At 44.9% G+C, this 26,764-nt stretch overlaps 1 protein-coding gene across 3 annotated transcripts in view; it reads right to left on the bottom strand.

The window, feature by feature from the left end:
- Positions 1-26,764, bottom strand: part of zfpm1 (zinc finger protein, FOG family member 1) — a 267,911-nt gene that overhangs the window by 24,194 nt on the left and 216,953 nt on the right. For all 3 annotated transcript variants that reach the window (XM_033035651.1, XM_033035652.1, XM_033035653.1), the window contains exons 5-6: positions 25,659-25,761; positions 966-1,211 (exon numbers count right to left, since the gene is read on the bottom strand). In XM_033035651.1, the coding sequence (XP_032891542.1) occupies positions 966-1,211; positions 25,659-25,761 (349 nt within the window). The remainder of the gene's footprint in view (positions 1-965; positions 1,212-25,658; positions 25,762-26,764) is intronic.

The raw sequence follows: 26,764 nt of genomic DNA, 5'->3' as shown, positions 1-26,764 counted from the left end.
AGAGAGTTGTGAATTTGTGGAATTCCCTGCCACAGATGGCAGTGGAGGCCAAGTCACTGGATGGATTTAAGAGAGAGTTAGATAGAGCTCTAGGGGCTAGTGGAGTTAAGGGTTATGGGGAGAAGGCAGGCACGGGTTATTGATTGGGGATGATCAGCATGATCACAATGAATGGCAGTGCTGGCTCGAAGGGCCGAATGACCTCCTCCTGCACCTATTTTCTATGTTTCTATGTTTCTATGAGTCCCAGGTTCGATCCTACCACGGATGCTGTCTGTATGGAGTTTGTACGTTCACCCCATGACCTGCGTGGGTTTTCTCCGAGATCTTTGGTTTCCTCCCACACTCCAAATATGTACAGGTTTGTAGGTTAATTGGCTTGGTATTATTTTTTTTATTGTCCTAGTAGGGTAGTTTTAATGTGTGGGGATCGCTGGTCGGTGCGGACTCGGTGGGCCGAAGGGTTTGTTTCCATGCTATTTCTAAGCTAAAATTAGTTTGTTTTGGCTAAGCTTTTTTTGTTTAGTTTAGTTTAGAGGTACAGCACGGAAACAGGTCCTTTGGCTCAATGAGTCCACACTGACCAGCGATCCCCGCACATTAACACTATCCTACACACACACGGGACAATTATCACTTATACCAGCCAATTAATCTCCAAACTTGTACTTCTTTGGATTGTGGGAGGGAACGTAAGATCTTGGAGAAAACCCACGCGGTCACGGTAAGAACGTACAAAATCCGTACAGACAGCAACCGTAGTCGGGATCGAACCCGGGTCTCGGGCGCTGCAAGCGCTTTGAGGCAGCAACTCTATCACTGCACCCCATGTTATTATTGTTATTGTTCATTAATTATACATTATCACATGAATAAATAAATAATGCATTATCGCTCAATAATAAAACTTGTGCATGCCAATTGCAACAATCACACAGTATTCTTCCTATGTTACTGGAACTTACTATTGACAACTGCAGTGGCCAGTATTGCAGCCATTCCTGCCTGCTGAGGGAGTAGCTGGATGTCTGAGTGTAACGAGGCTGGGTACGTGGCTGCTGGCTCGGAGCACTCTGCTGCCTCCACACGCTCCACCTTAACACTCAGGTTCAACACGGGATACTGGCTGCTCTGCTCCATCGCACCAACAATTGCTGTCAAACATTCCCCTTCCATGATGGGCTTGGTGGTTTTACACCAGATCTGGTCATCTGCAGGAGAACACAACATGCTTTTATGAAATACATTCATCAATGCCTGTAACAATACAGATACCAAGAGACTGCAATAATGCCAAAACGACTATATCAATCTGCAGCAAGTAGTTCCCAAGGAAGACACAAACAGAGTAATGTTTTCAAGAATAAACTGATTGAAAAGATTATTTTCTTTAGATGAGTAAACTGGTGGATTACTTTTCCTGAGTTTCCATGTTTAGACTTAGGGGCCTGTCACACTTGGGCGTCATTTGCGGGTCATGCAGATGGCGCACGAAGATTTTATACATATCAAAATCCTGGGGCGCCGGGCGCGACTGCCTACGTCACCACGCACCATGCACGTGTAATGCGCACCATGCGCGCATCAAGTGCGCGGCACTACGCACGCGTCGTGCGTCGTGACGCGTAAATTATGACGCGTAAATTACGTACAAGTGGGACAGGCCCTTTATTTCACCTAAACTGAAGATCAGCCTTTTCTTCAGTGCTCTCCTCTTAAAACATTTTCATTTTTAGTTGAACATTTTTGCAACATGGCCAGGAGATTTTTCCACAACCCCATTACCTTTTCATGCATAGGTTCTTCCTAATTTCACTCGGAAATTTTAAGATCATATTTAAGATTGTGTCTCCTCATTCAGAATATCTAACCGGGAGAAATAGGTTTTCCATATGGACCGACCAGCAGTCGAGGATGGGCCATGTGGGAGCCGGATGGTGCACCGCCGAAAACAACGGAGGACTTGGCGTGGGATACGTTAACTTTGTCGTTGCCCTTTATGTGGCAACTCTTTGCATACCTCGGGAATATCACTGTGACTTGTCACCTGTGACAATAAAGTATCATTCATTCATATTTACCATAACAATCTACATATAATATATAATTGCAGGAATGTACAAATTACTACAATTCTAAGACTTTGATTTTTGTGTTCTATGTACATGTAGTGGCAGATTTTTATATCGTTCAAGAGATTACTCCCTCTAGCCACTAAATGAACTGCATGGTTAAGGGGAATGTCTTTGTACGCATGCAAGCTCTCCGTCGGGGACCTTCAGAGCTTCTTCACAGATAAATCTTCAAAACACAGTCTCTTGATTAATAATTTCTTTATTGCTGATGAAAAACAATAAGGTACATCCAAACTTCTTCCGACTCGTACACTATACTCTTCATCGAACTCCAGCATCGCATTAAACGTTAGAAAACTCCTTGTGTCTCTGTTACACTTTGCATGGTCACCTTCCCCATGCTGGTCCCAAACTAAACTGAAAACTAAGCTTCTGCGCAAGAAACCTAGCTCCAAACACGCCCTAAAATACGTAATAAATCCCACCCACAATATAACGGGCAGTCTAAAATTTAAAGACACATGCCATAGTTAATGACACACAAAACAAGCCAAATGGCCACTACAGTACATGCGTAAATCTTGTTGTTGTGTCACAATTTAGAACTGGTCTATAAATACCAAGGCATGGGTCGCTGGGTGGGCACTGCCCATTACCTCCCTATCCTGGGTCAGTTTATCTCTGTCATCTGCATCTGTGCAATGAAATGTGAATGTCAGAAATTAGTTGGAGACTAAATAGAATCTTCCCACAAATCTCTCCTATTTGTGATAAATGTCTACATCTAGATGCTAATTTAACACATACGTTTGCAAATTGTATAAAAATTAAACATTTCTGGATTGATATTTTTGAAATAATTTCAGAAGTTATTAATACAAAACTGGATCCAAACTCAAAATTAATAATACTTGGAATATCAGAGCAAAGTTTAACACTCACAACAAGCCAAAGAAATTTCCTCGACTACAGTATAATAACCGGGAAAAAATTAATATTAAAATTTTGGAAAGGCCCTACGACCCCCACAATTAAAATGTGGATTGTGGAAATGTCGGAGACCCTATATCTAGAAAGAATTAGACTTGTCTTAATGGACAAACAAGAACTTTTTGATAAAATATGGGCTCCATTCATTAATTATCTGACGGGATAGATTGGCCCGGCACGAAAACCCAACTGAAACTTGAACTCAGGATTAGATGAAAAGTCATACTTTATAATGTACGAACCTATCTCCAATGACGTATTATAAGTAACCCATTCCACCTTTTTTTTTTTTTTGATATTTGTAACTTTTCTCTCTCTTTCTCTCTTTTTCTATATAAAAAAAACCCACTAGAAGTAGAAGTAATCGACAATTGAAAATTTAAATAATGTATGATTGATGTATATGAAAAGTTTTTTTACTATAATATGCAACTATACTTTATAATATGTCTACTTCTAATAAAAATTTAATTAAAAAAAAAAAAAAAATTAGTTGGAGACTAATCTCTGACATTCTCATCCACTGCAATCAACACCAGGGCCACAATACCAAGTGTGTAGGATGGAACTGGTTTACACCAAAGATAGACACAAAAAGTCGGAGTAACTCAGCGGGTCGGGCAGCATCTCTGGAGAAAAGGAACAGGTGATGTTTTGGGTTGAGACCCTTCTTCTGTCAGTTCGCGTCGACCAGCGATCCCCACACATTAACACTAATAGTAAGATTAAACGAGAACTTACCAGTTTGAAGTTTGATTTGTATTTTATGAGGAGTTACGATGAGGGATTACGTGAAGACAGAAAACAACACAGTAATTGAAATAAACATAGTAAAGATAAGGAGAATTAAGTTACCAGTTGATCTCTGCAATTGAGGGTGGGAGCGGAGGGCACGTAATCCCTCATCGTAACTCCTCATAAAATACAGATCAAACTTCAAACTGGTAAGTTCTCGTTTAATCTCACTATTTTACTTCGGAGTCACGTGTGTGACCACGTGAAGGTTTTAAAGCTCTGTGATTTCAAACCGTGTAACAGTTCATACTTCACTCGCTGCCGAAGTCATCCAAGGGAGGAAGTATGTTATCGTAATCAACCATGAATCTGTTTATAAAACAATAATGGTATTTATTTTGAAAACAATAACAAAGTAAAATAATGCTCCCCCGGGCTTAAATTATATGTTTGCAGAGTCCAAATTTTTTTCTGCAAATAAAACAGGTTCTGCTAACGGCTTGTCGTAGAACATTTGGAAGGTTTTCTCATGGACCACCCTGCTGTTGCCAAGAGTGGCACGTCCATTCTTTTAGCCGCCGATGTGGATGCTGCCCTGGTGGAGTGAGATGTGTAAATGTCAGTATCCACTCCAGCAGCTCCCAGTACCTGTTTGAGCCACCTAGAGATGGTTTGGCTCGACACCCGACCATGTGTTTTTTTGTGGCTGACCCATAAAACTTTTTCTCTCCCTCGGGAATCTTTAGTTGTGTTGATGTATAACAGCAAATGAGTCATGACACATAAACGGGGGGTCAGGTGGGTACGCCCGGAATTCCATAACAAGACCTGAAGTTCCTGGTCTGCTCTGTTTTACCAGCTCCTGAATGGTGAATGTTATTTGGTCTGGTGTTATGACCATTTTGTCCAGTCTGAGTAAGTGAAGGGACTGGACCCTTTGTGCTGAGACTAACGCCATCAGCATGACCGTTTTCAGGGTTAGCTGTTCCAGAGTGACCATCCCCTTAGGTATGTCAGGACAACACTGACATCCCAGATCTTGGTATACCTGGGTCTTGGGGGGTTTGAATTGAAGATCCCCCTCATTAATTTGGCCACCAGCGGATGGGACCCTATGGTCTGTTGTCCTGGTGCCTGTCTTAGGTAGGCACTATAGCTCAGACACAATTGATAGCGCTATAGCTCAGACCTTCATCATGGTGAAGGCTGGCCAGGAACTCTAGTACATGCGTTATGGTGGTTGATGAGTAGGTTGTCCCTGTTCTCGAGCAGTATCTTTCCCATTTTCTTATGCTCGAGAGGTATTGTTTCTTGGTGGAGAGTCGGTGAGACGCTGTCATCGTGTCCATGGTCCTGTTTGACAATCCCAGGTCCAGTAGTGGTCTTTTCAGAATCTGCAATCCAGTAGGTTGATTCTGTTATGGCATGGATGACTTTCGCCTGACACAGGGCGAATCAGTAGATCTGGCCTACTGGGAATGGTCATTGGTGTTTCAATGACTCTGTCAAGGACCACTGGGAACCATGGCTGTGTAGGCCAGTCGGGTACTACCAAGATGCCTGAAGCAGAGTCCATCTGTATTTTGCGTAGTACCCGACTGATGAGGCAGAAAGGCATAGAAAAAATAGTTCCCCCAGTCCAGCGCGAATGCATCCATCGCCGCTGCCTCAGGGTCTGGTTCCCAAGCGACATACATTGGTACCTGGTGATTCAGTCGGGATGCAAAGAGATCGATATCTGGTGTGCCATATTGCTTTGTGATTTCAGCAAATACTTTGGGATTTAACATCCATTCGGTGTTGTCATTAAACTTGCGTGACCTGGTGTCTGCCACTGTACTTAGCTTACCTGATAGGTAAGTTGCTGAGAGCCAAATATGTTTGTCGACACACCATTGCCAGATTGTGTTGACCAAATTGTCACATGATATCGATTTTATCCCGCCCATATGGTTAATATAGGTCACCACAGTGGTATTATCAATTTGTAAACAAACATGCAAATGGTGCATATTTGTACAATATGCTTTTAAACCATAGAACGCACCCAACATTTCCAAATAGTTTATGCCCAGTGTCTGTAGTAGTGATGATTCTAGATTAGTCCATCTACCACCTGTGCTGGATATGGTATTAGTTGCTCCCCAGCCTTGAGCACTAGCACCTCCCGCAGTCCGTCTCTACACCTTTCTTTATTTTATTTTATTTTAAGTCATGTTAAAAAATGTTAGTGGAGGTCTTCTATGTGGGGGGGGGGGGTGGGGAAGGGGGAAACTTTATTCTTAGTCCCCTACCTGGTCGGAGAAGCAGCATCCCTCCGTGCTGTTTCTTCGCTCCGTCCTCGCGGCCTACCACCGAAAATGGAGCGGCGTTTTCCTGTCGGGACCGGCTGGGACTACAGCTTCGGCGGCGGTGGCGCAGCGCTGGGATACCAACACGGAGCAGGCGATGCCTACCGGGTCGCCGTGCGGTAAGCTCTGGAGCGCTTTGGCCGCCGACTTCCAACATCGCGGAGCTGTGGCTGCGGGCGTCCGGCCGCGGGCGGCGCTGGATTTGGAGCGCTGCAGAGCCAGGGATCGAGTTCGCCGGGGTCGGAGCTCCAGCCGGCGCGGCCTGAGGACTACGAGTGCCGCAGTCTCCGGTCTCCGGGAAGGGGACAGCCGCTCCAGACTTTTCCAAGCCGCTGAGGAATGTTTCACCCGACGCCGATGTTCCATCTTTACGGCAAGAGGGCCCTGAAAATCATCGGACTGGCTGCACGGCCACAGATGGGCCCTGACCTCGGGTGTTTCACAGAGGAAGAGGACTTAACTTTCTGGTGCCTTTCCCCCACAGTGGAAATGTTTTGATTCTGCTGTGGGGGGATGTTTGTGTTGAACTCTATAATATGTTGTGTCCATTTTTCTTCTTTTTTTTTTTTTTAAACCTTTTTCTATGGCTTGCAATGGAACTTATTATTTAAATTATGTGAAGCACTTTGGGGTCAATGCAAGTTGACTTAAAATGTGCTATATAAATAAAGTTTACTTACTTACTTACTATCAAGTGTGATAGTCCTCCATGCTTCCACGAACAGGTGTAGTCTCCCCCCTGTTAGCACAATTCCCTCGCCTGTTATGTACTGGTAGGAACTGGACCCACCTACCTCCATTGTTATTGGTGGATTTATTTCTTCTGGTTCTGGTTCTTCGTCGGTCGGGGTGGTGCTGTGTGGGGGTGGCGCATTTTCCATGGGGTCCGCTCTGGGCCCTGGCCTAAAAAAGGCTTCCGGGGATGGTGTGCGGACCCCGAGCTTTCACCAGTCCCATGGAATTGACGTTGACTAGTGGATGCGATGGGGTACTGCCGCTTTGGTTGAGTGGTTCTGGGTCCTGCCCTCATGAGGCCAAATGCTTTTGATTCCTCATCCAGGTCTTTCACTTGTTTGGGCAAGTCCTTGCCAAATAGCAGGATCTGCGGTTCCGAGGCCGGTGTTCTGCACAGTCCTGCGAATTTAGGATTGAGGGCAGGTCTTATTGCTTCCTTGCGGAGGTTATTAATCTCGTACTGTGTGTTACACAGTAGAGCCAGGGTATCTTGCTGATTCGTAGTCATGTCTACCCCGTCCACGGAACGAGCATAGAAGGTGATAGCTGAAGTCAGGAGCTTCAGTATTCGTTGCAGTTTCAGTTCTTGGGTTCTTATGCCCTGTCCAATGTACCCCCAGATTTGGCTGTTGACAGCAGGTACATTTAGTGAAATGCAGTTTTCTGGAGGCGTGTATCGGTCCAACGCCTCATTGACTACCTGTTCTTGCAGTGGTTTAAAGGGCAGGTAGTCAATGCTGGCCGCCAGTTTCGGCTGTAACGGCCGCCCCGCTCGCGGTGTTGCCACGTAGCGGTTCACCACTCCTAGCAGCTCTTCCTGTTCCTGTACCCCGTGCATACTCCTGATATCTTCGGCCAGTGACCCCTGTTCTGGACCAGCCCAGTCCTGGTCGCCAACGCTCCCCTCGGCTGAGGGAGATGCGATGGCCAGTGCGTGGTAATGCACTGGGGCGGGAGTGCTTGTGCTCCCTTGGCGAGCTTGCCCCATCTCCCGGAACAAGTCACGCTGGAGCATTTGCTCCATGAGCCTCTCCATTCGGCTCAAACGGCCACCTTTACCGCTCTCGGGCGGTGAGTCTTCCGTACCGGACTCGTCGGAGTATACCGGCCGGTCCGACTTCCTTTTTGCCTTACCTCCAGCCCGCTGCTGTTGTTCAGGCTGTGTTAGCGGCGCTGGGGTCGGCTCGGAATTGGTGTCGGTGACTGTGGACCGCAGCATGTGCTATCCAGGTGCCGCCGGTCGCCCCCCACTGATGGAACTCTCCTGTTCCGTCGGAGTCGAACGGGGAACGACCTTTTTTCTTTGTCTTGCCATGTTCATCCTGAGTGCACAAACCAGAACAAGGTATACGAAAAACACGACCTCAGAGTAAGTTACTTACCTGAAGGTCCCGTTTTCAAACTTCTAGCGGGAGCGCCTGTACTCCTGTTCGTCGCTGTTGCACTGCGTGAGACGCTATGTCGCGCATGCGTGCTGGACGGGGTCTTTACGTAGTCACTCACGTGACTCCGAAGTAAAATCTACACACACTAGGGACAATTTACAATTATTCCAAGCCAATTAACCTAGAAACCTGTACTCCTTTGGAGTGTGGGAGGAAGCCGACGATCCCGGAGAAAACCCACACAGGTCACAGGGAGAACGTACAAACTCCATACAGACAGCACCCGTAGTCAGGATCGAACCTGGATCTCTGGTGCAGTAAGGCAGCAACTCTACCACTGTGCCACCTGGTGGTGGTGGTCAAAGGGCTATCACAGTGCTTCTGGAGGCAAGATTCTATTGATGCCTCATGGACCACTCTGCCTCACATGATGATTACTGGCATATGAATCAACTTGGCTGGGGCTCATGTAGTCGACCTCCCCGTGGTGACCCCTGTTAACTGACCTCAGTCAGGTGAACGACAACAAACAGAGACAGCAGCAGAAATAACAACCAACAAACAACAACAGCTTGCAGCCCTAATGCAACCTCAGTCATCGAACTGGCTCCTGGAGGGCGTTACATAATTTCTGCTGCCTCAAACGCACGAAGAAGAAGAATCAACTTGTCAGGGCCTGCATATCCTGATCAGGTTACAGTGTCCAGTGGGTGGTGACTTGGGGCAGTGATGAGCAACACACAAAATAGCCTTAAGGACCTGTCCCACTTGGACGACCTAATCCACGAGTTTAGAAGACCCTAGACGAGTTGAAAAAAATGTCTAGGTAGTGTTGACTCGCCAAAGTAAAAGACCTCCTATGACTATGTCTACGACCTCCCTCGACCTCAGTCTTCCACACCTAAGACCAACTACGACTAGCTACGAGTGGAAAATGATCACATGATCAAATGATGTCATGTTTGCATTTTTTAACTCAGTTAACCAATCTATAACCTCCTTTATATGGGGTAACAAGGTTCCAAGGGTCAATAAGTGCACTCTCCAAAGAGGTCGTGAAGTAGGTGGACTGGGCCTTCCTAGCTTTATTAATTATTACTGGGCATCCAATATCCAAAAGATATTATTCTGGCTCCACCGACCAGATACAGACTGGTGTCTGCTTGAATCACAATCCTGTTACTCCTCGTCTCTCCCAGCTTTAGTATATTCCTCCCTGCCATTGAAACCCTCTAGATTTACATCCAACCCTGTCGTACTATCCACCATCAAAAAATTTAACCAATTTCGTTGCCATTATAAGCTTACATCAGCTTCAGTTCTGGGTCCCTTTCATAGTAACCATTTATTCCCCTCCTCTACACTTGACTCAACCTTTCGACAGTGGGGTTTGAATGGTCTTATGTGCATTAAGGATTTATACACTAACAACATATTTGATAGTTTCGACAACCTACACAAAAAACATGGCCTCCCACATAATCATTTCTTTAAATATCTTCAGGTCCGCCACTTTGTCATGAAAAAATGTCCTTCTTTTCCTGATCTCCCTCCTGTCACAGTGTTGGATAAACTCACTCTTACCTTTGCAAATAAAGGGCTGATCTCTGCAGTATATTCTCAATTGATGTATTTAGGAGATCAAAACCTGAACAAAGTTAAAGCTAGGTGGGAGGATGACCTTGGTATGGATCTGTCTGAGGAATGCTGGACAGAAGCGCTGAAAAAAAGTCCACTCCTCGTCATCATGTGCTAGATTGGGGCTCATACAATTTAAAGTTTTACACAGGGTTCATTTAAGCAAAGCCAGGCTTGCTAACATATATCCAGGGACGAACGCTGGCTGTGACAGGTGCTCGTTCTCTCCAGCCAATCTAGCTCATGCATTCTGGTCTTGCCCCAAACTTGTTAACTACTGGGCAGTGGTTTTTAAAACCATCAGTGAAGTCCTTGGGATGACAGTGAAACCTTGCCTGCTTGTAGCTGTATTTGGTGTAACAGATAAAACCTTGGGTTTAAATACAACCCAGTCTGATATCATTACATTTACATCACTTTTGGCCCGTAGGGGAATCTTGCTGGTCTGGAAATCTACCACTCCTCCATCTGCCGCTGCTTGGCTGGAAGACGTCATGTTTTTTTTAAGGCTAGAAAAGATTAAATTCACATTGAGGGGGTCTGTGAAAAAGTTTTATTTGAAATGGGAACCCTTTTTTATCATACTTTGAGGGTCTAAAGGAACTACCTATTGACTGAGGGCACTTGACAGTAAGTGGGGATCCGCCTTTATTCTGTTTTGTTACTTTATTATTGTTAAAAAGTGCATTTGATTTTGTGATATATTTGGATTGTGAAAAAATAAGCTGCCAAGGGGTGTTTAGGGAGGGTGGGTTAGGGTTATTTTGTTTATATTATTATTATTATTATTATTATTTATAAAAAACAAAATGGAGGAAAATGAAATGCCATACGTCAGATGTACTGTGATTTTTTTTCTTTTTTTTTTCCCTCCAATAAAAAACTATTAATAATATGTTTGCATTTTTTTTTCTCGGGCCAGTTACCGACCTACGACTACCTACGACCATCTACGACTACCATCACGACCTACTACAACCTACCTACGACCTACCAACGAGTAAAAAGTATCCATTTTTTCCAAGCCAACCTTTTTTTTACTCATGGACATTTTTTTATCAGGCTGGAAAAAATGCCGCGTCCTACTTGAGGCCACGAGTACGCGGAGACCACTCACGAGCATGAGGAAGAGTTACGAAGACCTCCTATGACCTCGTGGCGACCATGCTGCGAGTATGAGTCAAGTGCAAACTCCGCAGAGGTCGCCAATTAGGTCGTGAAAGTGGGACAGGAACTTTAAAGGTGGTGCAGCTCAATAATTAGCTTTAATACTCGTCACACTAATCAGATGTGTATTCAAACACTCTTGATTGAATTACAAACTAGAAATCTTGGAGAATTTTAAAGGGTAAAATTGAACTACTCTTGCTTTCAGCTTTCATGACACTGTCCTTTTACAAAACCTGATCCATTCTTCAATGTGTGAATAGCCAGTTAGATTATGCTGATCTATTACCAGGAAATACAAGCAACAAAATACACAATAAACATAATTAATACACACAAAACAGTCGATTGAATTGCTGGCAGTGAATAATGCCCTCAATATTCGACAAACAAAATTTCAGAGTCTAGTTTATATTGAACTGAAAAGCATTTAAATACACAGACTATTAGTGTAACAGGCAATTGAATTGCTGGCAATGAATGAGAAGCATTCAGTGATAGTTAATTTTGGTAATCAGCTCAAGGAAACCTGTGAAAAAGATAGAGAACTAGAGTTGAAGAAGAGTAACTGCATGAAGAAAACTATCAAGTATTCAAATAAATTATTGGCAGAAAAGGAAGACATGCGAACAATGTTCAGGGTGAACTGATGTCAGCCACAATACCAGACAGCAAGGTGCAGAAACTATGCACCTGGGTCAGGAGCAGAAATGTGGACTGTTGCCTTCAGAAGGAATAGGAGGGAACAGAGGCAAGAGTGAGAAGATCAGTTCAGTCAGTTTAGTTTATTGTCATGTGTATCGAGGTACAGTGAAAAGCTTTTGTTGCGTGCTAACCAGTCAGCGGAAATATAAAACATGATTGTAATCGAGCCATTTACAATGTATAGATACATGATAAGGGAATAACATTTAGTGCAGGGTAAAGCCAGGTTAGTCCGATCAAAGGTCACCAATGAGGTAGATAGTTCAGGACTGCTCTCTGGTTGTGGTAGGATGATTCAGTTGGCTGATAACAGCTGGGAAGAAACTGTTCCTGAATCTGGAGGTGTGCGTTTTCACACTTCTATACCTTTTGCCCGATGGGAGAGGGGAGAAGAGGGAGTGGCCAGGGTGCGACTTGCCCTTGATTATGTTGCTGGCCTGGCCGAGGCAGCGTGAGGTATAAATGGAGTCAATGGAAGGGAAGAAACAGTAGAAGCAAGGAATGTGGGAAGGCAGAGGTCTGGTAAGGAGTAGATAAACGGCAGATTGAAGTGCCGCCTATGGCAACGGATTAACCAGGGAACATGAAATGGCAAATCTTGTGGCATGTGTATCAATCAGCAATATTGTGGACTTACTGAAATTCTACAACTGCAGTTGCAGTCACATCACACACACATTTGTTAATTATGGATACTTTCATGCTCACAATTCAAAATATTTTCTACAAATGTGAAACTCCAGCTCTGCATGAGGAATACATTGTTTTGAAAAATGTATAATTACTGGAGATTTATATTAACAAACGAGGACCAAATGTTTACATATTTATGGGATCTGTGGCGGTACTGAGGTTTTATAAAGGGGAGGGAAAATGCACGAGCGGCAGAACCTTTGTTTCAAAGTAGCTTCCTGAGACAAATATTTGGGGATAAGTTGGTTTGGGATGGGGGTGGGGGTTGGGGTGTACATCTTCAAAGCAGCTAGAGGGACCCTGACCTTGATTGACTTTGCAACAAGCAAAACAATTTGCTTCCCTGTTTAAATAAGAGATTAATGGGAGGAAACTAAATCTCTGGGTAGGTTATTTAGACATAAAAATGTTTTCACCCAGCCTGCAGGCCGAGAAGAACACGTGGCTTAAGGAGAAACATGAGGGGAAACAATGGCTGATTTTTCCCTGGACCTACCTAATGCTCGAGGTCCCAGCCAGCCACATTTATATTTTCAGATGTGGAGGTCTGAACAAGCTAACACTTTGCAAACAAATGTCATTGATGAGGGGAATCAGATTCCAGATTGAGTGGGCTTCAGGCAGTATTCCCACAATGCTCTGACTGTCATGGCAAATAATTAAAGACATTAAAATGAAGTATAATAATCAAACCCCAGTGGAGGTACTATAACACCATTTAAGAGACATTTGGACATGTATAAGGATAGGAAAGGATTAGAGGGATATGGGCCAAACGCGTGCTGGTCAGACTAGCGTAGATGTGGTGTTTTGGTCAACATGGGCAAGTGGGCCGAAGGGCCTGTTTCTGTGCTGTATGACTCTATGCTCACTTCTCCAGTATGGTCAGCATTGCCATTCATCAGTCAGGTAGGTCACTGTCAATAGTGGTTACTAGCTCTCCATAGTGATAAAAAATGAAGTCTATCAGGACCCCACTCCATTCGACACGTCACTCCCATGCCACTGGGCTGAATGGCAAGTCCACTGTCACAGAGATCTGATGTATTGTCTTCTGACCTTCAAGATGTCTCACTCAGTTTTTATGTTTGACTGGGTATGCTCCGATGTTTGAGACTACATAAGGTATAGGCTTCTCCCTTCAGAATTGCTTGCTATCAGCTAGCACATTTCAACCCAAGGTCTTAGAGAGATCATATTCTAAAATTTCCACCACGTAAATAAAATGCTTTCTTCTCTGGGAACCAATACTGTATAGCAACAGCCATAAGAGCAACATAACTACAAAAGGGTTTTATTCTAGTAAATCACTATCAGCCCCATCTAATAGACATCCCACTACGGCCACCAAACTTAGAGCTTGCACATTTTTGTTCTCTACAGGACTGAGCAGCAATCTTACTAAGCAATCACAAAGTTGATATGTATTTTGTTAATCAGTTTTGTAAATCAAAAAAAAGTCAGCCTTTGCAAAGCAGATAAATGAATTTAAACAAAATTTACAGTTAAGCATTAAAATTGACCCATTTCTTTATTCACATAGGAGTAGAATCAGGCCATTCGGCCCATCGAGTTGTGGCTGATCTCTGCCTCCTAATCCTATTTTCCTACCTTCTCCCCCACAACCCTTGACATCTGTTCTAATCAGGAATTTGTCTATCTTCTTAAGGGGTTGGACAGGCTAGATGCAGGAAGATGTTGGGGACAAGGGGTCACAGTTTAAGGATAAAGGGGAAATCCTTTAGGACCGAGGTGAGAAAAACATTTTTCACACAGAGAGTGGTGAATCTCTGGACACAGAAGGTAGTTGAGGCCAGTTCATTGGCTATATTTAAGAGGGAGTTAGATGTGGCCCTTGTGTCTAAAGGGATCAGGGGATATGGAGAGAAGGCAGGTACAGGATACTGAGTTGGATGATCAGCCATGATCATATTGAATGGCAGTGCAGGCTCGAAGGGCCGAATGGCCTACTCCTGCACCTATTTTCTATGTTTCTATCTCTGCCTTATAAATATCCTCTGACTTGGCCTCCACAGAAATGTCTTAATTGCTGAAACTTATTTGCCGTCCATCCAATTTGATTTTTTCCAATTACACCCTTCCCATTTTTAAAGAGAAAATCTATTTTTAAAAACATAACTTTAAAAATTATCATTCATGAAGTGTTTTTTGAATTTAGCTTTTGATATTAGAAAAACGGTGGATTATTAATGAAGATAGCTTCCAAACTGCTAAGGTCCATTGATTACATGCAGAGTAATTTTTCGGTCTATCAGATCGGGGACTGTGTCCACCACCAAATGTCTGCAATATGTGCTGTAACCTTGAAAATAAACGCAACGCAGTACAGTTGTTCAAACTGACCTGCCGATTGATCACGGGTAATCTTGGTTTGTTGAACTTACTTGGTTTCATTAATGAGTCAAGGAAGTCATTTCCCAGAGCTCACCTTCTGAAACATGGTCAAGGATAGTTTTGCCTCCCTGAAGAGGTCATTGATTCAACAATGGTACATGAGATTGCAGGAGTTGACATGCTGAAAGACAAACAGTAGGCCCTGGAAGCTACACTTCCATCAGTTGCGAATTTCCCCTACATAAACGCCCTCTCTCCACACAGATCTCATAATTTATGCAAGGAGATTACCAACTTCAGAAAAAGCAATGTCTGCCTCGCCAACAGTCTGTCTGCCCCTTCCTTCTTGTTGTTTTAATAGTATGTGTTAAATGTATGTTTGTAGTGTTCTTTTGTTTGTTTTATGTGGGGGGAGGGGGGGGTGGGGGGGGTTGGGGGAAACTTTTTCTAATCTCTTACCTCGACGGAGATGCTATTTTTTTCCGTATCGTATCTCCGTCCGCACTGCGGCCTAACATCGAGGAGTTGGCGGCCTTTGCTAGAGCCCGACTTTTGAGAGATCCACCGCGGTCGCCTGCTGACTTACCATCGCGGAGCTCATGATCCCTTTGCCAGGGGTCAAACTCTGAGCGCCAACCATGGGGGCCTGCGGACTTAACATTGTGGAGCTCACGGTCTCAGGTTAGAGGCCGACTTAGGGAACTCCAAGCCGCGGGAACTTCAACCGCCCCAACACGGGAGCTTCGACCACCCCGATGGATGGTTCGACTACCCCGACGGATGCGGGAGAATAAAGAGGAAGAAGATGTGGACTTTTTTGCCATCCATCACAGTGAGGAATGTTGGAAATCCGCTGTGGTGGATGTTTATGTTAACTTCTATGTAGTTGCGTGTCTTGTTGCTTTTTTTCTTCGTATAGCTGTATGGTAATTCGCATATCACTGTACCTTAATTGTACACGTGACAATAAAAGACCTTTGAAACCCTTTGAAATGAAATGGTTATGAACCACACACCAACAAGCTCACAGTAAGATTTAGAACTCAGAATACAAACCACAGCCCAATGTAAATTGCCAAAGTGTTTCAGGTTCAGGCCTGGCTCAATACTTTATCCAACCACCTTGACCTTGAAGAGGGAAGAAGCTTAGACTTTATTACCTTCCATCACAGTGAGTGAGGAATGTGGGGAATCCACTGTGGTGGATGCTTATGTTAACTTTTATGTAGTTGTGTTTTTTTTGTATGGCTGTATGGTAATTCGCATATCACTGTACCTTAATTGGTACACGTGACAATAAAAGACCTTTGAAACCTTTGACTCAGTGAAGTGGTGACTGTGCTGGATAGACTCTAAGGAATTTAGAGTTGCAGGGATAGACTCTTATCTCTTCTTAAACTTTCCTTCCTATTACTTCCCCTGGAGACTTCAGTAACCTCTCCTGCACTCTCCTTCCCTTTAACTTCATCCACACATTTTCAATTCACTCCCCACCACTATTTAGTTTAAAGCCCTATCTACACCCCTACTTATGCTCTATTCCAGGACCCTGGTCCCAGCAGGGTTCAGAACTGTCTCTTGAGCTTATCAGAACTGTTGCCCCCTTCCCCAATACTGATGCCAATGTCCCACAAAATCTGAAGGGGTCACACCAGTCTGAAGAAATGTCACCCGAAATGGCAGGAGCGTCTGGGAGTAATACGAAAGATGTGAGATCTTTTCATTCCAAAGAGGATGAAAGATTCCTTGGGGAGAATGAGGCGACCGTGGCTGACAAGGGAAGTCAAAGAGAGCACAAAACTAAAAGAGAATGCATATAACATTCAAAGATTAGCAAGAAGCTAGAGGATTGAGCAGCTTTTAATAGCCAACAGAAGGCAACTAAAAAGACATTAAGGGGAGAAAAGATTAAATATGGTAAGCAGGCAATTAATATAACATTTGTTTAGTTTAGTTTAGAGATACAGCGCGGAAACAGGCCCTTCGACCCACCGAGTACGCGGCGACCAGCGATCTCTGCACATTTGCACTATCCTACACACACTAGGGACAATTTGCATACACCAAGCCAATTAACCTACAAATACCTACGTCTTTGGAGTGCGGGAGGAAACTGAAGATCTCGGAGAAAACCCACGCGGTCACAGGGAGAACGTACAAACTCCGTACAGACAGCACCCATAGTCGGGATAGAACCTGGGTCTCTGGCGCTGTAAGCACTGTAAGGCAAAAACTCTACCGCTGCATCTCTGTGGCCACTTGATGGGCCGAATGGCCTAATTCTGCTCCTATGACTTGTGAACTTATGAAGAACATTCTCAAGTGGGAGAGTGAGAAGCCAAAAGTCTTTGTGCACATCGGCATAAATAACAGAGGAATGAAAGGAACGAGGTATTGCGCAGTGAATATTGGGAGTTAGACAAAGGGTCAAAATGGAGAACCTCAAGGGTAGAAATCTCTGGATAGCTCCCTGTGCCACGTGTTAGTGAGGGTAGGAATAGGAAGATAGGATGAGTGCATGCTTGCCTGAGGTTCAGGGGGCAGGGAACCAGATATCTGGATCTTTGGGATCTCTTCCGGGGCTGAGGTGACCGGTGCAAGAGGGATGGGTAAAACTGAAACTGGAGGGGATGCAATATCCCAGCAGGCAGGTTAGCAAGTGTTACGCAGGAGTTCTGAAGCTAGATTGGCAGGGGGGCAGAATCCAATGCAGTAGCGAGGAATTCATTGCCACAGAAAATTATGGAGGCCAAGTCAATGGATATTTCTAATGCAGAGATAGATAGATTCTTGATTTGTACAGGTGTCAGGCGTTATGGGGAGAAGGCGGGACAATGGGGTTGAGAAGGAAAGTTTGATCAGCCGTGATTGAATGGCGGAGTAGATTTGATGGGCCGAATGGCCTAATTCTGCTCATATCGCATGAACCATTGGGTGGTGGGAGGCTAGATGTCGGTATATAAGTCAACGGCAGCAAATTCAGTCGACAAAATAAGCAGGATCATGGTAGGGAGCAAGGAAATATGGTTGGATAAAATTGCACTTACTCCAATGCTGATGGCCTTTCAGGTAAGGTGGATGAACTCAGAGTGCGGATGGAACGTTATAGCCACTGCAGAAACCTGGCTAAGGGAGGGACATGACTACCAGCTTAATGTTCCAGGGCACAGATGCTATTGGTGACATAGAGGTGGGGGAAAAGAGGAGAGAGATGAAGGACAACTCCACGGCAATGGTCTGAGATGACATTACTGAGGGATCATCCAGAGAGGCTATATGGGTGAAGCTGGGAAATTGAAAGGGGATGGTCACCTTGCTTGGCTGGTAGTTAATGGGAATTAGAGGAATGAATGTGTGAGAAGATTGCCGACAGCTGCAAGACGGAGAGTTTGTCATCGTAGGAGATGTTAAATTTTCAGAATATAGACTGGGACTGCCAAAGTGCCAAGGGGTGGAATTTGCCACATAAGTTCAGGAATGTTTTCTCAGGCAAAATATAAAGGGCCTCCAAAGGAGAGGACATAGCTTCACCTGATGTGGGGGAATTGGGCAGGGTTAGTGACCAAAGTGGCAGTGGGTGAGTCATTTGGGACCAGGGGCAACAGTTCTTTCAGCTTTAAAATAGTTAAATAATATGAGTTCATTCCAAGAGCTCTCCCGAGTTTAAAAAAAAATCAAACTTGTGGTAAGCATGGAGAATGAACGTAGCGGGTACGTCGGAGCTCGGGGACGTCTCTTAGCGCTAACGGCGGGCACTCGGGAAGACTCGCAAATGGCAGGTAATCTTCTGGAAGACTCGTGAAGATTTTTCAACATGATATACCGAGTACCGACGAGTGGCCATTACCGTAAATCTCCGAGTTCGAATCAGGGCAAACCCGGGAGAACTCTTGGAATGAACTCGTACCGTGGGACAGGGCTTTTAGGGATAAAGTCAGGCAAGTTCAACTTCTAAATTGGGGCAAGAACAAATTTGATGGTATTAGTTAGGAACTTGCAATGTCTGGAAAGTGGGATGCTTTTAAAAGTGTGTCAGTGAGAGGTCAAGGTACACATGTTCCTGTTCAGAATGAAGGACAAGGTAGGTAGGAGCAGGGAACCTTGGATGACAAGTGAAATTGAGGCTCTGGTTAAGAAAAAGACATGAGTCAAGTATAGGCAGCAGGGACCAGCTGCATCCCTGGAGGAGTATATGGGATTGAGGAGCACACCAAAATAAATCAGCAGGGGGCAAAAAAGGACATGCGATAGTTCTGGCAGATAAGATTAAGGCGAATGCAAAGCAATTAGGTACATATATTAAGGGAAAGATGGTAACTAGAGACAAAAGGCCCCCTCAGTAACCATTGTGGTAACCATTGTGGGGGGATTATTTTTGTGTGTAAGTGAATATTTTAGTTTGTGTCCAAGATGGCTGTCGGAAGGGAGAGTGTACGCTGGCGCGGTTTGGCTGCCGCTGCTCTCTCTTCACATTGTGTTTTTGATTTTTTGTCTTTGGATCGAATTCTGTCTTTAATTTGTGTATTGGTGATGTCTTTATTATTTATTTTATTCCGATTATATGTTTTTTTTACTCTTGTTAATTTCTGTAAGGTGTCCTTGAGACTTTTGAAAGGCGCCCACAAATAAAATGTATTATTATTATTATTATTAAAGTGGCCATCTATGCCTGCAGCTGCAAAAGTTGGGCAAGGTCCTCAACAAATATTTCTCCTGATTTTCCTGAGGAGAAAGATAAAAAGACGAGGGAACTTGAGACAGTTAATGAAGATGTCTTGAGGACAATCTGTATTAAAGTCGAGGAGGTGCTGATTGTCCGAAGGTCTATGAAGGTATATTGTGCCTCCATTTATGAAGGACTGCAAAGAAAAACCTGGTATAGACTAGTAAGCCTAACATCTGCTGAAGGAAAGTTATTGGAGCGGGTTCTGATGGATAAAATATACATACATTTGGATGGACAGGGGTTGATTCGGGATAAGCAAGAAGGTTAATGAGGGCAGGATTATAAATGTAGTCTATCTTCTAGTCTTCAGCAAGGCTTTTGATACCAGTCTGAAGAAGGGTTCCAACCTGAAATGTCACCCATCCCTTTTCTCCAGAGATGCTGCCTGACCAGCTGAGTTACTCCAGCACTTTGTGCCTACCTTTGGCTTTTGATGGAGTGCTGCGTGGTAGGTTACCCCAGAAGATTAGATAGATAGATAGATAGATATAATTTATTTGCCACACAACCAAGGTTGGTGGAAATTTGGGTTGTCAGCAGCAGTACAATAATAAAGAACACACAATAAAACTGTAACACAAACATCCACCACTGTGGTGGAAGGCACAAACATTTGGCCAGTCCTCCTCCATTTCCCCCCCGTGTACAGGACCAGAGTCCAGTCAGTCCAGGATCGGCTCTTCCTCACTGGAGACCGCGGCTTTAGATTGTTGTAGGCCGCAGGCCGGCGGTCGAGATTTAAAGTCCCCGCCGCAGCCAGAAGCACCATAGACTGCAGGGCCGGCGGTCGAAGCTCCCCTCCAGGGGTGATGGTAAGTCCATGCCGCACCCGCGGTAGAAGTTGGCCGCGGGCCGGCAGTGATGGCTTCTTCTTCCCCCGGGTCCCCCACGAGGGATCCCGGGCTGTAGACGCCGCACCAGCTGGAGCTCTGCAGACCGCGGCTTCAGGCTGCGACTTCAGGCTGCCGGCTGCCCCGGGCCAGCGAAACGGAGCGCTCCCCTCCAGCGAGCCCCAGCGAGGGTCGCCCGCTCCACGCCGAGAGTCCACGCTGCGCCCGCCGCTGAAGCCCCGGGCACGTCTCCGGGAAAGGCCGCGTCGATCCTTGATGTTAGGCCACGGGGGAGGCGACCTGGAAAAAGTCGCCTCTCCATGGAGGAGGCGACCAAAGCGGTTTCCCCCTCACCCCCCCCACACCATCCCCCACACAAAACACACGAAGAAACACAAAATACACACTTTAAAACATACTAAAAAATAAAAAAAAGCTGGAAAAACTGACGCGCTGCTGACATGGCTGCACACAGAGGAGCGCCCCCTACAGAGCTGAACAGATTGTGTTGAATCCAGGGAGTGCTAGCTATCTGGATACAGAATTGACGTCATGGTAAGAAAGAGAGGGAGATCGAGGATGGGTTTTTTGAAATGGGTGATTGTAAATAATGGTGTGCCTCAAGGATTGTTGCTGGGCCATTGGTTTGTCATCAGATTGGCAGCATTTTTGGAGAGGGAGAATTCCCCTGGTCCTCGCCTGTCCCACCACCAGCCTCCACATCCAATCCATCATCGTCCGACATTTCTGTCGCCTCCAACGTGATCTCACCATTAGTCGCGTCTTCCCATCTCCACCCCTTTCCGCTTTCCACAAATAATGCTTTCTTGGTTGGCTCATCACTTCCCACCCAAACCACCCCCTCCCCAGGTACTTCCCCCGACAACCGCAGGAGATGTAACATCTGTCCTTATACCTTCTCCCTCAACTCCATCCAGGGACCCAGACAGTCATTCCAGGTGAGACAGAGGTTCATGTGCACCTCCTCTAACCTCATCTACTGCATCCGATGTTCCCGAGGTGGGCTACTGTACGAAGCTTGGTCCACCCATGACTATAGGATCTCCCGGTTGTTAACCATTTAAACTTCCCTTCCCATTCTCACACTGACCTTTCTGTCCTGGGCCTCCTCCATTGCCAGAGCGAGCCATGTGAAAATTGGAGGAACCGCACCTCATATTTCACTTGGGTAGCTAAAGGGCCTGTCCCACTTCTAGGCGAGTGCGGGAGACTCTGCACTTGTCTCATGATCGCCACATGGTCGCCACATGTTCGCTGGTGTCTCTGGTGAGTCTCCTTCATGGTCGCGAGGAGTTCCTGCATTCTGGGAACTAGTCGCGGCTTCAGTATGGCCGCTGCAAATTTTTCAACATGTTGAAAAATTTTCTGCGACCAAAAATTGGTTGCCATGGAGAAAATCGATAATCCTGTAGTCGTAGGTGCAGTTGTAGTGGGGTCGCCATGTAGTTATGGGTAGTCGAGGTAGTCGTAGGTAGTTTTAGTTAATCGCCTTTGCTGACCGGTCATTTTCATTGGCTCATTGGGGGGAGAAAAAAAACATAAGCTCGAGTTTTCAGAACCAAGGATAACCGACCGGTAATGTTAAATGCCCGTCACACTTCACAGCTGTGTATCTCTGGCTTATTAAAAGTTGTCTGGCTTCTTAAAAGTGTCTCCGCTCCTTCGTTCCCCTCCCCCCTCTTTTAAAGGACATACCTACACTGTGCTAGCCGTCTTAACCTTCCTGTTCATCGCGGCGTGTATCTGTATCACCTTGGCTTTGCACCGTCTGAATTTCAGACAGTCCTCCACGGCTTTCCTTGTGTGTGTGTGTCCGTGTGTGTCTGTGTGTCTGTGTGTGTCCGTTCCAGTTCCCGGTTTTTCAGCGAGTGCCGCAAACATGAGAGTCGCCGGCAGTCCGCTGAAAAATCGCTTAAGTAAGGCAGGCCCTTAACAACCCAACGGCATGAATGTTGAATTCTCCAATTTCAGGTAACTTCTACAAAGCACCTCCCAACCCCTCCCCTCACCTTTACCCCTCTTTCTCCACTAAAAAGCTGTTAACTACTTCCACAGTCCGTAACAATGTATCCCTTCCACGATCTCTAGCCAACAATTGGCCTATCAAGGAACCTTCTTGCCTGATCCCATGGGCGGAAATCCTGGGGGGGACAGGGGACCCATTTGCCTCCCACCCCCCCCCCCCCCCCCCCGCTTTGAGAGGTGGGGGACGATTCCCCCCCACCCCCACGTTTTGTAATCCGGACTTTATCAGCCGCTTTCTGAGAGCTGAATCAGCCCATTCACGGGGCCTTTCAGCGCCTGGCGCGACTTAAAAATCAAACTGCTGCATTGAGGCTCCCGATGTTGAAGCCCCCGCCGGCCGATGAAAGACCCCGTGAACGGGCCGATTCGGGGCGGAGGAAGCAGCTGTTGCTGGAGTTCGGAGTCGGTCACCAACCAGGTCAGCTCCTGATGTTACCGTCCACAGGGCCCACGGCCGAAGCCTCGCGTGCGTGCGCATTGCTGCCAAGAAATTGTGTCCCCCGCATGTTTTGATAGCGATTTCCGTGCCTGCCTGAGGTCATCTGTTGCCGGCCTCAATGTGTGCTGTTTTGTTTCTCACTTCGAGTTCCCCTCCGTCCACTACAATCAGTCTGACTACAATAGAGTCCTGACCTGAAACATCACCTATCCATTTTCTCCAGAGATGCCGCCTGGCCCACTGAGTTACTCAAGCATTTTGTGTCTATACATCAGAAGTTGTCAAGCCAAGTGTTGACCTGAAATTGTTGAATTCTGTACTGACCTCCAAGGACTGCAACATGACTAGAAGGAAAGTGTGGTATTGTTTTTCAGATTTACGCTGGGCTTCGTGGAACAGTACGGGAGGCAGACAGTTCCCAGTGGACTGGGATAGCAAGTTAAAGTGAAGAGTCATCTCATATTCAGGGTGACCCTTGCAGAGCTGAATGAAGGTGTTCCATTTCACAATCCTACACTTCTTCCCCATCATTGCTCGATCTGTACCCAGTCTGTCAGTGTAGTAAATATTCCGTAGATTCCTAATTCATTAATATTTATTCAGGATGTCTAGTTAATGAAATCCATGGTAGCTTGGCCTTTGCCAGCTCCATGCTTTGTGTCTTACTAGCCATGGAGCACCTGTGGAAAAGTCCAATGACAATGAATGCTAATGTCTTCTGTTCTCTACTGAGAACAAAAGCCAATCCAACACTAAATTTAGTCAGAAAGAGTAATGGAATGAAAGAATAGATTGATGGAGAAAATAGTAACGTAAAATAAAATCTACAATAATTACAAAGTTTACGGTTAAAAATCTGAAAATATGAAAATCCACAGTTGAAGATTATTTCTTAATTCCTGGGAGAATGAATGGCAGTAATTAATGCTATAAATCATTATTTCAACGATAGACACAAAATGCTGGAGTAACTCAGCGGGACAGGCAACATCTTTGGATAGAAGGAATGGGTGACGTTTCGGGTTGACACCCTTCCACAGACTGGAAGGAACTGCAGATGCTGAAGAAGGGTCTCGACCTGAAAAGTCACCCATTCCTTCTATCCAGAGGTGCTGCCTGTCCCGCTGAGTTATTCCAGCTTTTTGTGTCTATCTTCAGTGTAAACCAGCATCAGCAGTTCCTGCCGACACACATCATTACTTCAACTTAAAATTAATACTTTCCACATTAGGTAAGTATTTTTATAGCCACAACATTTCTAGCAGTGTTATACAGTCAATGGATTTCAAATGGGTAGAAAGAAGGCCTGACATTGTTTAGTTGAAGCAAATAGGACACTAGTACAATATGGATGCAACTTTTGAATTTTCATGCTCAGCAGCCCCTTGAAGTTGTAATGTCGTTTACATGTCTGTTTTACAGTGCTGTGGGCTTTCTGCTCTCGACAGCAAAATCTGGGCCACTGATGCCTAAAGCCCCTGTCCCACTTAGGAAACCTGAACGGAAACCTCTGGTGACCTTGCCCGCGACCCAAGGTTTCCATGAGGTCGCTGGAGGTTTTGGTCACTCGCCTGGAAAGCCTCGACCGAAGCGTGAGCTGCATCTACCGACCGCACACACACGCGCGCACGCGCACACACACACACACACACACGCACACACACAAACACATCGCAAAGGTGGGGCCCATGGTGAGCGGAGGAGTGATGTCTGCGCGATGAAGAGGAAGGTAAACGGCTGCCACAGAGCACGGTAAGTCCTTTAGCGAGTGCGGGGGGGGGGGGGGAGAGAAGGGGAGAGAAGGAGAGAGAAGCAGAGAGAGGGGAGAGAGAAGAGGAGAGAGGAGGGGAGAGAGAAGGGGAGTGAGAAAGGGGGAGAGAAGGGGGAGAGAAGGGGGGAGAAAGGGGGGGAGAAGGAGTGGAGACAGTTTTAAGAAGTTTAATAAAGTTAGCGGGCATTTTACCTACCGGTGGGTCTTCTAGGTCCTGAAAACTCCAATGAGCCAATCAAGATGGCCGGTCAGCGAAGGAGATGGCCTTCGACTGCCTGTAAGTAAATAGCGACCCCACTCCACTGGCTTCAACCAAACAGCAACCTATTTTTAGTCGAAGCCGGTTTTGATTATGTTGAAACAATCGAAGCAACCTAGAAGAAGCCTCGACCATGCGGAAACCACTTTCGAACATTAGGGAGAGTGACCAAAACCTCCGGCGACCTCATGGAAACCTTGGGTCGCAGGCAAGGTCACCAGAGTTTTCCGTTCAGGTTTCCTAAGTGGGACAGGGGCATTAGGATAACGTTGGTAGATGAAGAGACTTGAGAACAGCAGATTCTCCTTTCTGAAGGCAACATTACCGCATGTTTAACAAAGCTTTTTGCACACTCATTGTAGCTGTTCTGAAATTTCATAAGTGTCGGAAGGAACTGCAGATGCTTGTTTACACCGAAGATAGACACATAATGCTGGAGTAAGTCAAAGGGACAGGTAGCATCACTGCTTAGAAGGAATGGGTGATGTTTCGGGTCGAGACCCTTCTTCAGATTCAGGAGAGAGGGAGACACAGAGATAAGGAAGTGTAAGGTGTGAAAACAAGACATCAAAAGAGATGAACGTCACAGAAAATGTAGAATAGATCATTGTTAGCTAAGAGAAGGTGAGATTTCAAATATCTGGTTTAATTTAAAAAAAACATCTTTTCTAACAATAAGAGTAATAATAACCTCAAGCAAAATGTTGTTTAGAAAAATAGATTCCTTTCTCAAATATATTGATGTAAAATATACAGACCTTTACAATAGATGATACAATTAGCTGATTCTTCATTCGCTGTTGTTTTCAGTTGCCTGAGCCAGTACTGTTCCTCTTTTAATTGCAGAGATGCAGTAACAGACTGTGAGGAGAAAAAACATCCTCTTTAGGAAACTGTTTTAATATTCAACCTTTTTTAAACCTAATTCAAGATTATACCGAATCTCCACAATTTTGATTCATATACCATGGAAATGGCTCAGACCCAACTCAATGCATTGACATTTTTATCGTCTATGTTTGCACACTGCAGATGTCATTATCCTGTCAAAAATATAGATTTAATTGTTAAACCAAGAGGACTAATAATTCCATTGGAGAGTCAGACTAAATCTAGCCCCAGATTGGCTAAGTTAGCACTGGCGTGAAGTGGAAATCATTTTGCGTCAACCTCAAATCATGCAGTGAAATTATAAATATACAAAACAGAGCAAAATGGCATATCCAATTGCAAGAATATAGTTTTCAATTAAAGTTCAATTTCATTATCTTATGATATTTTCATAATATTTTGTTGAATCAGAGCTTTCAGTATTGAAAGCAGCATCTCATTCATACATCTGGACTTTGAAATATGCAGGAAATCTTAAAATAGGTGCAATATACAACACTTAACAAACATTATGAGAACACTGAATTGTAATAGTGAATTATAAATATGATATTGTGTCATTCTACTTGTGAACCAGTGGTCATCCCAACTTGTTGACATCTTACTAAAAGATGCAGAATGTAAATACTCTCAAGAAACAAAGATAATATATCAAGATATGCTGCTACTGAATGGTGATTCCTTTCAATAAAAAATGTCAAGAACAATTGTTGGCTATTAGATATTACTCAAGGTGTCTGCATATTAGTCTGCACGCTGGTGCTGCTTAAAAACAAAATTGGCTCAAATCTCCCATATAAACAAAGAGTATGTTACTAAGTTCATGGCATATTGTATTATTCTTTGATAATATCACTCCCGTAACTAAACAAAGTCAGCAGCGTGAAATAAAGCAACCGGCCACACGATGGCGCCAATGATGGATTTATCCTTGTACTTTGTGCAGAGTTTCTTCTCCAATCTCAGAAACGTC

This window comes from Amblyraja radiata, chromosome 17, assembly GCF_010909765.2.
Source record: "Amblyraja radiata isolate CabotCenter1 chromosome 17, sAmbRad1.1.pri, whole genome shotgun sequence".
NCBI classification, from domain to species: domain Eukaryota; kingdom Metazoa; phylum Chordata; class Chondrichthyes; order Rajiformes; family Rajidae; genus Amblyraja; species Amblyraja radiata.
The sequence above is the reverse complement of the archived record's forward strand: the minus strand, read 5'-3'. Positions and strand labels throughout refer to the sequence as shown.